Source organism: Oncorhynchus gorbuscha, linkage group LG01 (assembly GCF_021184085.1).
Source record: "Oncorhynchus gorbuscha isolate QuinsamMale2020 ecotype Even-year linkage group LG01, OgorEven_v1.0, whole genome shotgun sequence".
NCBI lineage: Eukaryota > Metazoa > Chordata > Actinopteri > Salmoniformes > Salmonidae > Oncorhynchus > Oncorhynchus gorbuscha.
In genome coordinates, this window is record NC_060173.1 from 98,677,611 (window position 1) to 98,692,543 (window position 14,933).

The following is a 14,933-nucleotide window of genomic DNA, read 5'->3' on the forward strand; positions in this document are numbered from 1 at the left end:
CTAGCATTGTCTTGCATTAGGAGGAACCCAGGGCCAACCGCACCAGCATATGGTCTCACAAGGGGTCTGAGGATCTCATCTCGGTACCTAATGGCAGTCAGGCTACCTCTGGCGAGCACATGGAGGGCTGTGCGGCCCCCCAAAGAAATGCCACCCCACACCATGACTGACCGACCGCCAAACCGGTCATGCTGGAAGATGTTGCAGGCAGCAGAACGTTCTCCACGGCGTCTCCAGACTGTCACGTCTGTCACATGTGCTCAGTGTGAACCTGCTATCATCTGTGAAGAGCACAGGGCGCCAGTGGCGAATTTGCCAATCTTGGTGTTCTCTGGCAAATGCCAAACGTCCTGCACGGTGTTGGGCTGTAAGCACAACCCCACCTGTGGACGTCGGGCCCTCATACCACCCTCATGGAGTCTGTTTCTGACCGTTTGAGCAGACACATGCACATTTGTGGCCTGCTGGAGGTAATTTTGCAGGGCTCTGGCAGTGCTCCTCCTGCTCCTCCTTGCACAAAGGCGGAAGTAGCGGTCATGCTGCTGAGTTGTTGCCCTCCTACATCTCCACCTCCTGATGTACTGGCCTGTCTCCTGGTAGCGCCTCCATGCTCTGGACACAGCTCGCATTGATGTGCCATCCGTCTCATGCTACCACTAGAGTGAAAGCACCGCCAGCATTCAAAAGTGACCAAAACATCAGCCAGGAAGCATAGGAACTGAGAAGTGGTCTGTGGTCACCACCTGCAGAACCACTCCTTTATTGGGGGTGTCTTGCTAATTGCCTATAATGTCCACCTGTTGTCTATTCCATTTGCACAACAGCATGTGAAATTTATTGTCAATCAGTGTTGCTTCCTAAGTGGACAGTTTGATTTCACAGAAGTGTGATTGACTTGGAGTTACATTATGTTGTTTAAGTGTTCCCTTTATTTTTTTGAGCAGTGTATATACGAAGAAAAAAAGATATATACATGGGACAGGACAAGACAAACAGACGTCTGACTGCTACGCCATCTTGGATGGATATTAATCGCTAATTAATATCAACCAAAAAAAAGCATGTTTTTTCCGCGAAGCTGCGCATCATCGTCTTCTCTCTTTTGTGGCACTATCGTGAGGGGTTATGGCAGGGGAAACGGTGTTGCAGCAGTCTATTGTGAGGGGTTATGGCAGGGGAAACGGTGTTGCAGCAGTCTATTGTGAGGGGTTATGGCAGGGGAAACGGTGTTGCAGCAGTCTATTGTGAGGGGTTATGGCAGGGGAAACGGTGTTGCAGCAGTCTATTGTGAGGGGTTATGGCAGGGGAAACGGTGTTACAGCAGTCTATTGTGTGGTGTTTATGGCAGGGGAAACGGTGTTGCAGCAGTCTATTGTGAGGGGTTATGGCAGGGGAAACGGTGTTGCAGCAGTCTATTGTGAGGGGTTATGGCAGGGGAAACGGTGTTGCAGCAGTCTATTGTGAGGGGTTATGGCAGGGGAAACGGTGTTACAGCAGTCTATTGTGTGGTCTTTATGGCAGGGGAAACAGTGTTGCAGTAGACTGTGTGTGGTGCGGGAATAATGACAAGTTAAACCTCTTATGGATAGGGGAGACACTAGCGTCTCAACTGACCAATTGCTGGGGGAAATGCAGAGCGCCAGATTCAAATAAAATGCTATAAAAATGCTTTTCGGCGAAAGCATAAGAAGCTATTATCTGATAGCCTGCACCCATCTACACCATCAGTAAACAAAGGAGCTAGCATAGCAGGCACTACACAAAACGCTGAAATAAAATATAAAAGATGCATTACCTTTGACGAGCTTCTTTTGTTGGCACGCCAATATGTCCCACAAACATCACAATTGGTCCTTTTATTCGATTAATTCCGTCCATATATATCGAAAATGTCCATTTATAAAGCGTTTTTGATCTAGAAAAAAACAGCTTACAAAAACACAACGTCACTACAAAATATTTCAAAAGTTGCCTATAAACTTTGCCGAAATATTTCAAACTACTTTTGTAATACAACGTTAGGTATTTTTAAACGTTAATAATCGATCAAATTGTAGACGGGGCAATCTGTATTCAATATAGGAACGAAAAGAAACCAGCACTGCTTTTCACGTCTTGCGCAACTCGCAAAAGTGTCCCCAGTTCAGAGTTGGCCTACTTCTTCATAGCACAAAGGAATAACCTCAACCATATTCCAAAGGCTGGAGACATCGTGTGGAAGCGGTAGGAACTGAAAATAGGTTACTATTAATTATCCAATGGCAAAGACAATATAGTGAACAGAGAGCGGGAAAAATTAAAAAATCTGAACAGTTAGTCCTCTGGGTTTTGCCTGCTACATAAGTTCTGTTATACTCACAGACATAATTCAAACCGTTTTAGTAAACTTCAGAGTGTTTTCTATCCAAAGCTATGAATAATATGCATATCTTATATTCTTGGCATGAGTAGCAGGAAGTTGAAATTGGGCACGCTATTTATCCAAAAGTGAAAATTCTGCCCCCTAGCTTTAAACTGGGGAGCTTTGTGTTCACATTGCCCTAAAAAAGGGAACCAGACAGCGGAATTCAAGTGAACCAAACTCAGACAACCTCTCGAGATGTTCTCAGTTCGGTTTGCTTCAGGGGCTCTTTGAGGGGTCTGAGTTCCTTTGGAGTGTTCAAACTGCACAAAATATTCAGCGAACTGCACTGAGTTTACAAAAATAGCCTGAAAGGGACCAAGTCTAAAAACATCCAAAATTCCTTATTTCCATCATATTAATGATTATAACTCCACCTTTCACTACTACTTTCACTTTTAGCCTGTTATATAAAACTAAACCGTGTCTCCATGTTCCCAGGTGGTGCCATAAACAGACCACTCCAGGACGTGACTGTGGCTGAGTCTCAGACAGCTGAGCTGGAGTGTGACGTGGCCAACCCAGCTGCTGAGGGCAAGTGGCTGAAGGATGGACAACCTGTGGACTTCAGTGACAATGTCAAACATGTGAAAAATGGAGCTGTCAGACGTCTTGTTATTACCATAACTAGACCCCAGGACATCGGTGAATACACTTACCAGGTTGCAAACTCCAAGACAACAGCCATCCTGAGGGTTGAGTGTAGGTGTTACCTTTTGAGCAGAAATGTTTTGTTTGTTTTCAACTGGCATTAATATATGACTATTATATTATTACTATATGCCTGCTGTTATGTAATGTTTGTTTGATTTCATAGCTGTGAAAGTCAAGAAAACCCTGACGAACCAAACTGTCACTGAGACAAAGGAGGCAGAGTTCAGTCTCGAGCTCAGCCACAAGAATGTGAAGGACTCACAATGGATTAAGAATGGTGTAGAGATCCAACCTAGTGAGAAATATGAAATCACCGTTGATGGCATGGTCCACACCTTGAAGATCAAGAACTGCGACACACGTGATGAATCAGTTTTTGGATTCAAACTTGGAAAACTATCTGCTAATGCCAAATTGAATGTTGAGAGTAAGTTAAAATATTAACTGTCACAAATTGATGTATACAATCAAGTATACAAATGTATCTATACTTGAGATGTTTCTACTTACCCTTTGAGGTTTTTGACTCTTGTCAATCTTTTTTTTCAGCAATTAAGATTGTTAAGAAGCCTAAAGATGTGACATCACTATTGGATGCCACTGCCTCTTTTGAGCTGAGCCTGTCTCATGATGACATCCCTATAAAATGGATGTTCAATAACGTTGAGCTTAAACCAAGTGAAAACATCAAAATTCTGTCTGAGAGAAAAGCTCACAAGCTGATCATCCAGAATGTGAAGACTAACAACCATGGAGAGTACACTGCTGTAGTTGGAAACCTGCAATGCAGTGCATCTTTACATGTTGAAGGTCGGTATTGCGTTTGTGATGAACAGACTAGAGTACTGGGTATATGATCGACGAATACTCTATTGATACCTTTTACGTAAATGTTGATTTAATGTGATTTTTCCAGCTCTGCATGTCACAAAACCCATCAAGAACATTGAAGTCCCAGAGACCCAGGTGGCCACTTTTGAATGCGAAGTGTCACATTTCAATGTCCCATCCACCTGGCTGAAGAATGGAGTGGAGATAGAAATGAGTGACAAGTTCAGGATTGTGGTGCAGGGCAAACTTCACCAGCTCAAGATCATGAACACTGGCAGTGAAGACTCTGCAGAATACACCTTTGTCTGTGGAAATGACAGAGTCTCTGCCACTTTGACTATCAATGGTAAATTCACTCTTCATTATCAAGGAAGTAATCCCCAATCATATTGTCAGTATTGATCTTAACATTTTTCTTATTTCCTTAGCCATTTTGATCACCTCCATGCTGGAAGACCTCAATGCACAGGAGAAAGACACCATCACATTTGAAGTGAATGTCAACTATGAGGGCATCACCTACAAGTGGCTCAAGAATGGTGTTGAGATTCGCTCCACTGACAGATGCCAGAGCCGCACCAAACACCTAACTCACTCTCTCACCATCCAAAATGTTCATTTTGGTGATGGTGCAGAGTACAAGTTTGTGGCTGGTTCTGCTGCATCATCAGCAAAGCTTTATGTTGATGGTATGTTCTTCTTTTTCTTACATTTTCTAAAACAAGGTTTTCTTTGATATTTCACAAACTTAAGTCTTATTTCTGTGCCCTCTTTGTGTTTTAGCTCGCATTATTGAATTCACCAAACATATCAAAGATATCAAGATCACAGAGAAGAAGAGGGCCACTTTTGAATGTGAGATCTCTGAGCCTAATGTACAGGTGACGTGGATGAAAGATGGACAGGAACTGGACATTTCCGAAAGGTATGTCTTATTACCAGGAATATTAGACCAGGTAGATAGTAATGGATATCATAATATTCTACAACGGGTTGGACAAAACAGGCATTGTGATTGGTTAAGACGTGTCCTAAACCATACTAAAAAAACTGTTTAGCACGGGTAAACCTATGACGTAAAAATGGGAATCTTGATTTCTGTTAATCTGAGAAATACCTGCTCATCCACAGCCTCATCAGGTCAGCCAGACAATTCATTAACGTGATCTCCCCTTTAAAAGGCATATTTTAACAGGGGGTTGTACAAACGTTGCTGTTTATCTCTCAACATAGTTTCAATATTGACTTTTGATCTCCGCTCTCCAATTGACAATTAACATGTCAGGAGGAGACAGACATCTTTTCTCAGCCAGTCGAAATCATGAATCAGCATAATTTTTATGGATATACTACACAAATAAATATCAATAGAAGAACAGGTCAAATGAAATGCAGCTAATTTGGTGTTATTCTAGCTGCAAGGTTTGACATGACTGTGTTAGCCTTGGTTGGCTAGCGAGCAAGCAAGGGATTTGTCAGCCAGCATGGGTTGGCCGGTAGGGAAATCCGTGTTTCATCGCACACCAGCGACTCCTGTAGCGGGCCGGGCGCAGTGCGCGCTAACCAAGGTTTGCTAGGTGCACAGTGTTTCCTCCGACACATTGGTGCGGCTGGCTTCCAGGTTGGATGCGCGCTGTGTATCGGAGGACGCATGACTTTCAACTAAAAACAATTGGATACCATGAAATTGGGAAGAAAAAGGGGGTAAAAATCCTGAAAAAAAAGAAGAAAAAAAAGAAAGAAATGTCAATAAAAAAAGAAATGTCAATAGAGAAACAGGTCAAAGACATGAAATGCAGCTATTTTGCTGACCAGCTTCAGTTTGATGTGATTGCTTTAGCTGTGTAGTTGGGTAGCTCCTCTGAACAGTGTCCTGACGAGACAGGACATTTTCTATGCCAGGTGAAATCGCGCATCATAAGCTCATTGCTATGGATGTATCCAAAACAGCTTGAACAAATGCAAATACAGCTACTTTGCTGTTATTCTAGCTTCCCTGTTTGCCATAGTTGGCTAGCTAGCAAGTCAGGGATAATAGCATTGCCAATCAGTGTGGCAACATAACTTTTAGAACGAACAACTGCGTCACGTCCACAGATATAGAACAAAAATATTATCTGGCAACAAAACATCAACCACCATGTGTCAGGACTAGGCCTATATTTATGTTGAGGGATGAAATAGTAGCCTATGAATACATTTATTAAAATAATGTTTTTTATTTCATTGGTAACCTATTGTAGAAAAGCAATTGTACACACGAGGTTGTGCTGATTCACGGTACTTGAATCTGCCTCAAACTTATCACCGCAGCACAGCCGTGCTAAAAAAGTAGTTTAGCACTCCCTCTGGTGTACAATTGCTTCGATCGAATCTTAAATATTCATTTGTATCCTAACTGTTATTTCTAAATGCCTTGACAGATACACTGTATCCACTGAGGAATTCCTGCACCGTCTAATGATCCAGTCCGTCTGCATGTCTGATGCCGGAGGGTACTCTGTAATCGCTGGTGCAAGCATGTCAAAGGCTCATCTCACCGTGGAGGGCAAAGATGTCTGCATTACAGAACCTGCTGAGAAGAAAATGACGGTGAATATAAATATCACACATTTTTATATATAGAAAGAAAAAAAAATTCTTATCAATTTAAACATTATTGATATGATTATTAATTTCTAGGTTGTTGAGAAACAAAGAACAACGTTCGAGTTTGAAGTCAATAAGGATGACATTGAAGGTCGCTGGCTGAGGAACGGCATTGAGCTCCAGTGTGCCGTTGAGCAGAGGTTCAGCTATATATGCATTAGAAAGCTTCATCGTCTGACCATCACTGAGACCTGTAGAAGTGATGCAGGAGAATACACCTTCATCGCTGGCAGGAACAAGAGGGTGGTGACACTTCATGTCAATAGTAAGTCAAACTTCATGATATACCTTTACCGTAGTAACTGTGCAGTTACATGTCATTGCCTGTAGAGGGCATAGCAGTGCCCTCCTACCAGAGAAGAAGCATAGCAAGTATAGACTTGATAGATACAGCATGATATTTTTTAACAGCTGGAATCAAAGTGATGATGACCAAGGATTATTCCTCAGTCTTCCATCTTTCTTCATACAATTTATTTGTAATAATTGTTTTCATTTGAATTTAGTCCCCGAGCCACCTCAGATCATTAACCACATGCAGCCCCTGTCTGTGGAGTCCGGCAAACCTGCTCGCTTCTCTGTGGAAGTGACTGGCGTCCCCCAGCCCCAGGTGTTCTGGTACAAGAACTCCCAGGCTCTCTCCCCTGGTTTCAAGTGCAAGTTCCTGCGTGATGGGAATGAACACTGTCTGCTGCTCATTGAAGTGTTCCCAGAGGACGCGGGGGTCTACAATTGTGAGGTCAAGAATGAAGGTGGTGTTGCCACCAGTTCAGCTGCACTGAATGTCGAAGGTAACCATTACATTTTTGTGTGATAATAACGGCAAGTCAAGGGAAATTATGACATAACAGAAGACCATTTGTTGTCAGCTAGTTGTAAAGGTACACCATTCATACAAATGTAATGCATTCCTTATATGATTATGTTATCGTATCAACATTTTGTAGAGGGCTAAGATTCCCATGATGTGTTTGTTTAGTCGCAGAGGATATTACCCCACAAATTAAGAACTAAAATGGTTTGCTAATTCATTTTTATTTCAGTCTCAGAAGTAGTTTCTCCTGATATTGGAGCTCCTCTGTCCCCACCTACCATGGTCTCACCAATCAGCAACACCTCAACCCCTGAGGGAGAGTCAGCCAGATTCCAGTGCAAAGTTACTGGAGAAGGTATTTTGCACATTAAATTGTTGGAATAAAATATAATTTAGTGAATTTCTGGAATTTAATTCATAATTGTAATAGTTGTAATTATAAGTATACCTTTTATTGTGTGTTCTTGTCCTTGTTGCATTAGAAGGTGAGGCACTTTATTATAAATCCATAGTTAGAGACATACCTTGATGTTTTAGTCATAGACATTCATCAGACAGAGCAAATTTGTCAGTCAGAAATTTTCAAGAATAATGTACTTTAATTCGTTTTGTATGTATATATTCACATTTGCTCACAATTATTATGAATGATTATTATTTAATCCTCTCTTCTACATTCGTAGCTCTGAAGATATCCTGGTTCTGTGGTGAGAAAGAAATGAAGCAGTCAAACTTGTTTAAGATGTCTACGTTTGATAACACCTGCCAGCTGGAGATCACCAGAGTGTACTCTGAGGTTGAGGGGGAATACACCTGTGTTGCCAGAAACCCAGCAGGAATGGTCACATGCTCTGCACATTTGAAACTTGATGGTGAGTTTGCATAACTTTCTGTAGCCACATGGTTTCCTATTATTTTGATGAAGATTCGATGTAAGCCTAGAATGTGTAGGTTGGGCACAAGTAGTCAAACGACACGTATTATCACTAGAAATACAGTGTATATTAAATATATAACATGATTATTCAGTATCCTCTTGAATTAAGATACTTGTTTTCTTTCACTAGGAATATACAACTGGGATATGTGTATCTGTGTTCATTCCATAAAAATGCTCAATTCATTGAACATGCTTCCTTTCAGGGCAAAAACAAATTATGGATATTACATCCGATTCTCAAAGGCATGTCTCAACCAGTATTTCAACACGCTTGTCAAGTGTAAAGAAGGAGCAAATTGCCCAAAGGCCTATTTTTATTCACCCAATAGAAAGCTGCGTGGTTCAGCATGGTGAAGTGGCCAGGTTTCATGCTTGTGTATCCAGCATGCCAAATCCAGAGATTAGCTGGTATCATAACCAGCAGCCAATTAAGCCTACTAAAGATATTGTTTTTCATTCTGATGAGATGACCAACACCACCACACTAATTATAGTTGCTGCTTTCTCTGAGCATGCTGGACAATACACTTGCAAAGCAACAAATAATGCTGCTGGAGAGGCGGTGTGCACAACAGCCCTTGCAGTAACCAAAGAAGAAGTTAACTTGTTATTTACCACCACCAACCAACACCTCTTATTAAACTATCCAAACAACTTCCTTCTTCTTGAAAGAACCCTATTTTCTCCATATTTCTGTTTACTAACCTCACAATGTATAACTCACAATTTAAAATAGAATAGCATAAATGTGTTAGTCACTTCTTTAGTTCTAATACCTAGATGCTTCATTCTTCTGTCACTCCTTGCTCTCCTTGCAGCTTGAGTAGGTAGTACATTCTCCTTCTGTCATTCCTTTCTCACTCCTTTCTGTCCTTGGTTGTAAAATCCCTCTCAGCGATAGCTCTGTGGACTGTGCATGTTGTAGCCTATACTATCTGGAGTTGAATCCAACTGTCAAACTGCTTTTTTTGTCTGTACCATCAAAGTGGAAACATGGTCATATGATTGTAATCAGTGAAAGAGTTTGAGTTAAAATAGTTAGCATAACCTTTGTCCAGCAGGATGTCACTTCGAGGAAATTACTTCTGAGCTAAGCATTAAGTTCAATATTGCTCCTTGAAATGAGCATTCTCAAAATGTATAGATGGATCAGTACAGTATATTTTTCTTTAATTAAAAAAAACTACATGGCTCTCATATACAGAGGATGAAATGAAGCCAAAATGGAAGGGAATTGGTACCCATCATCATCTTAGATTATTGTCTTAGCTGACAGCAACTCTTCATTTCCTTGACAGTAACCAATATGACGGAAGAGATTGAAGCAACCATTGAGCACGAAGTCAAAGGTAAGACTCATTTACTCTTTATTACTGAAATGTACTTCATCTATCCCTTAGTTGAATGACATGAACCTGAGCATATTGATAAGTGATTTCTGAATGTTCACACTGCATGCAAACAGTCAAAATGTTTTTGATGGAAAATGTTAATCTTATGTATTCTTCAACGTCCACATAATGTTAGGTCCTTGTATTATATTATTTGTTATTGTATAGCAGGCACTGATGAAAACGGCTTGGTTTTAGAGAAAAAAAATGTGGGTATATCTATCAATCTTATCCTTTAAGCATGAGGGTTCATACTGTATTGTAATGGTTCCCCAAAAAGGTACAGGATGTGTATCTTTTAAAGTTTACAGACCAGAGGAAACTATCCTTTAAAAGATATGTAAATAGCTACATCTTTTAATTGCTTCTTAAAATGTCTTGCATCTGGAACTCTCCTTCCTCCTGCAAATATTTCTTAGACTGGCTTGCAGAAAGTGGTATGTGATTAATTGTTGTTTGCTTTTTAAATAACATGATTATACCTGTAAACTATATTAGTTCGAATAAACGCCTTCTCATACAATTGTAGAGCTGCTCTTACAAGTTGTACTTTTTTGTATAATTTGAGAGCCATGTTACTCATTAAATGTTTTTGAATAATTTACCCTCATTTAAAGGATTAGAAAGGGCGTTTATTCATCTTTCTGCAAGTCAGGTAAGGAATATTTAGCTAAATCACACACTAAGTTAAGCAAAAGCAAGCGTATTTAAAAAAAACAAATCAGTTTATTTTGCAATAATTATGCTTTTTAAGAAATTTATTTTCTGAAGAAATGTCCACAGAAGAAGGAACAAAACATCCAGCAATTTTCGTGTCAGAATCTTTAAAAAAGAATCCAGTCTTGCGTTTATTCGAACAAATATGGTGAGTGAAATAGTTTTTTATGGCTTTGTGACTTGCTGCATGTAATTTAATATTTTCTTTAATATTAATTTCAACAATTTGAAAATGTTCTCTTTTTTAAACCCATTTTATTGAAATATTTTTTATTTTCTCTTTCAGAGTTATTTTATAATAAAAGGGCTGTGTTTTGGGAGAACAGAGGGCAGATGCGCGGAGCCTTTTCAGACTTGGATCAAGCCAACAATTCTTCCATCAAGCCATCTTTTCAAAAAAAGCTGAAGTTCCAGAATGTTTTAGAGGGGGAACCTGCTGTGTTTAGATGCAGATTGGTAGCTTTCCCAACCCCAACCATAATATGGTTTCATAACAATAGACAAATTCATAAAGAACGCCGTCGGAGAATACGAACAGAGAGCACTTCACACATGCATGAAACTAGTTTAGTCATTGATAGTATAAAAGACAAAGACTCCGGCAGTTACAAAGTAATGGTTATTAACACAGAGGGGTCTGCAGAGTCCATATCATCACTTCTGGTATCAATGAGTGAAGAACAAGAAGGCAATGATCTAAGCCACATTAGGCGGTCAACTAGACTTCACGGAAGCCTAGACTCGTTGGTTGATCAAAAAAAGGAGAGCAAATTCAGGGTTAACTTGAGATGTGTTGGGTCTCCATTTGATCAAAAGTTCAAACCTAGCGGCAGATCTAGATCTAAGGATGCACCGGTTCACACCTTGTACTTCAGAAGTTCATCACCAGCAAGAGGGAAAGATAAAGAAACGAATCTGAATGAAACAGCATCTGAACGCGCCCTCTCTCCACCTTCTATATTTGGTGGAGAAAGAGTTAGTAGGTCTGAAAGGTTTAACGACAGATACAGTGATATCTACTGTGACAGACACACTGGCAGATTCAGCGACAATTTCAGTGACAGGTGCAGTGATAGATTCAGTGACACAGAAAGCCTCCACAAAGAAGTAAAAGCCAAGCTTGGCCTGTTACAAAGTGCAGTCAAACGAAAAAAGAGGCTCTCTATGTCTACGCTGTCATCAGAGTTTGATTTGGAGTCAAATGTGAGTGAAACCAGCTATGCAGATTATGTTGATCAATTAAGGGCCAAGAAGCCTGGAGACTTGCAGCATGCTCAACCTTTTGAAAGAAATGTTAGAAATGATAAAGTGTCTGCCGAATTCTATGGTAGATATGACAGAATTCCCACACATTGTGCTGAGTCAACACAGCCCCATGTGAGACATTCATTTGAACCTCAGTCTCAAACTAGGGCCATTCAAATGTTAAACAATGATCTAGAAGCGACAGGAAATGAAAAATACTTTGATGAAGGAGTCTCTGAAACACATATGGATAAAATGGTCCTTACTCAAGGGGAACCTCAACATGAGTTAGGATTCGAACATAAGATAGGTAAGGATTTAGAAAATCGAGGTGCACACTACATTGGAAATCAAGGTGAGGACTATTTAGGAAAGAAGTTGTCTGAAGACTTGAAGACAAAGATGGAGGGTCCGTTTGTCTTAGCTTGTTCTGAAACAAGGAGATCTCTAAACATTGCTGAAAAGGATGATTTTTCCAGAATCAGCTCAAACAAACCACTGACGGAAATATTTTCCAGTAAGACGACTAATACACAAGAGGATACTGTGAAGAGCACTGAAGAACAATTTGAAAAACCACCCAGCTTTGCAGAAAACCGGTATGAGAACATTGAGAGTGAATGTGAAGATAAACTTTTAGCCTTGCGGATTAGAAAATGGCAAAAAGGAATGCAGATGGACCAAGAGGAACAGTTTAAGCATGAAACCGACCATTCAAAGGCAAGGGATTTGTCATACACGCAATCTGAAATATTATATGGTGAGGAGGTAGAGAGAAAAACAGACACAAAAACTGAAGAGAAATCTTGTGAAGAGCATCATCCATCCCTGGTAAAGGTCTGCTTAACCCGGGAAAATGTGTATGGAGTAAAGAGTGGAACTGAACAGAATTTGTCCCTTTCCCAAACCAAAGAGGAGAGTGCCAGTGAGAAGAAAACAGGAGAAGAGAACATTGTATCACAAGAAAAAATGTATGAATTGAATTTGTCCCTTTCTCCAAAAGAGAGGCATGTCAATATGTATGGTGAGGAGGTAGATAGAAAGTCTGCAACAGAAACTGAGGCATTAAATTTTCAACATTTGCCCAGTTCTCAGAAAAGGAGTCCTGCAGAAAGTAGTGAGGTAACATGGGAAGAGCACCATTTATCCCTGAAAAAGGTCAGTTTATCCCTTGAAAATATTACCCCTTTCCAGAATGTTTCACTTTCCCAATCAAAAGAGATGAGTGCCAATGAGAGGAAAACAGAGGAAGAGCACCATTTATCCCAGGAAAATATTTATGGATTTAAGAGTGAACCTGTACAGAATTTGTCCCTTTCCCCAAGAGAAAGGCGTGCCAGTGAGAAGAAAACACAAGAAGAGCAGTGTCTTTTATCCCGGGAAAAGACCCACAAAAGTGAAATGTTTGAGAGTGAGGAAGAGGCTCTGGGACATCGAATCATTAAATGGCAGCAAGACGTCTTGACTGAGCAGGAGATAGCTGTTGACTTGGATTCTGATTGGGTTGGTGCAGAGTACTCCCCATATATCGCTAGGAAAGTGGAGGAGTCAAAAGTGTCTGCTGAAGGCATTACTCTTGGATCAACCGCTCACTCTGAGGCAGATTCAACGAGAAGAAGAAAGCCTTCCCCAGAAAAGACAGACTATGAAAAGTTCCCGACTGAGGATGTTCCTCATGGTTTCAGAGATGAGAGAAGGTCCTCACAAGAAAAGACTGTAAAGGAACATGTCCTCACTGAGAATGATATCCCTCCTGAATACAAATATGACAGGTCTTCACCAGAAAAAACAATGAATGAAAAGTTCCTTACTGAGGATACTCCTCATGAATACAGAGATGTAAGAAGAACGTCTCATCCAGAAAAGACAACAAAAGAAATGCTTCTCCGTGATGCTAGAGCCCATGAAGGTTCAAGAAGGCCTTCTCCAGAAAAGACAACAAAGGAAAGGTTTCTGAGTGAGCATGCCCCTCATGACTACAGAGATGAAAGAAGAAGATCTTCGCCAGAAAGGACGGCAAAGGAAAAGTCCCTGAGTAAGGATGTCCATCATGATTTCAGAGATGAAAGTTTCCAATGGCCCCCTCCTCCACAAACCGTTGTAGATGAAACAAGGCTGCAGACAACAGAAAGTGGGTATTTTGTGAGCGAAGAGGAAGCTTTGGCTCAGCGCATCTTAAAATGGCAAGAAGACGTTCTCACCGAACAAGAAGAAGCTGTTGAATTAGAGTCCAACTGGGCTTTGGCTGAACATTCACAACACTCAAAGAAAAGTGATATCAGTGGACCTCAGGAAGGTTCCTCTAATGAACCTGTGAAAGAATGCTCACCTGTGAAAGAACCCTCACTTATGAGACAACATCACATTGGTCAGTATGAAAGTTCCTCTTTTGAACCAGTCTCTCATCAGAATGAGAAGTCTCGTACAATGTCTCTTGGGTCCTCGCATGTGAAAGAGCACTCTCCTGTGAAAGAATCTTCACCTATGAGACAACATCAGATTGGTGAGCATGTCTCTCAAGAGGATTGGGCTATGGCTGAACTTTCACAACACCATCGTAGGATAACTGATGTTAGTGGAGATGATGCCAATGAAGGTCCTTCTTATGAACATGTTTCTCATCATATCGAGACGTTTCATCAAATGTCATTTGGGTCTCACTCACCTGTGAAAGGGTCCTCATCAGTTAGAGAAACCTCACCTAGTAGAGAGCCCTCCCCTGGCAGAGAACGCTCTCATGACAGAGGTCAATCACCTGTGAAAGAACCTAGTAGAGAAGCCTCACTTGGTAGATGCTGTTCACATTCGAGAGAACTTCACATTGGTCAGCATGGCTCTCAAGCTGAAGATGGTGCAGAAGGGCCTTCTAATTGTGAATCTGACTTGAGACACAATGAAAAAGTGGCTATGGGGACTGCAGAGAGGAAAGAAGGACACAGAGAAATGCTATCAAAAGATGGCAAACAATCCAGCTCAAAAGAAAACCTTCACCAAATGGACATGCCTGAGAGGACAAAAGAAGTTAAGACTTCACCAAAAACTTTTGTACCTATCTTTGTGAGAGAAATCTCATCCTTGAAAGTAAAGAGGGGAGAGATGACAGACTTTAAATGTCGTTTTCAGGGTGACCCTCAACCAATTGTCACTTGGCTCAAAGATGACCAACCAATCGGTGAAAACCCAGACTTTGATGTTCTCACCAAATTGAATGAAACCACGCTAACCATCTACTATCCCACTATATACCATGAAGGGACATTTAGTTGTGTTATAACTAATACATTCGGAAAG

The 14,933-nt window shown here is 40.8% G+C and overlaps 1 protein-coding gene across 1 annotated transcript in view; it reads left to right on the forward strand.

The window, feature by feature from the left end:
- LOC123990012 (titin-like) overlaps nt 1–14,933 on the forward strand; it is a 181,279-nt gene that overhangs the window by 28,354 nt on the left and 137,992 nt on the right. The window contains 12 exon segments of the mRNA XM_046290750.1: nt 2,843–3,103; nt 3,219–3,482; nt 3,605–3,865; nt 3,972–4,232; nt 4,315–4,575; nt 4,670–4,811; nt 6,310–6,478; nt 6,569–6,800; nt 7,042–7,326; nt 7,579–7,704; nt 8,033–8,221; nt 9,588–9,637. Coding sequence (XP_046146706.1) covers nt 2,843–3,103; nt 3,219–3,482; nt 3,605–3,865; nt 3,972–4,232; nt 4,315–4,575; nt 4,670–4,811; nt 6,310–6,478; nt 6,569–6,800; nt 7,042–7,326; nt 7,579–7,704; nt 8,033–8,221; nt 9,588–9,637 — 2,501 coding nt within the window.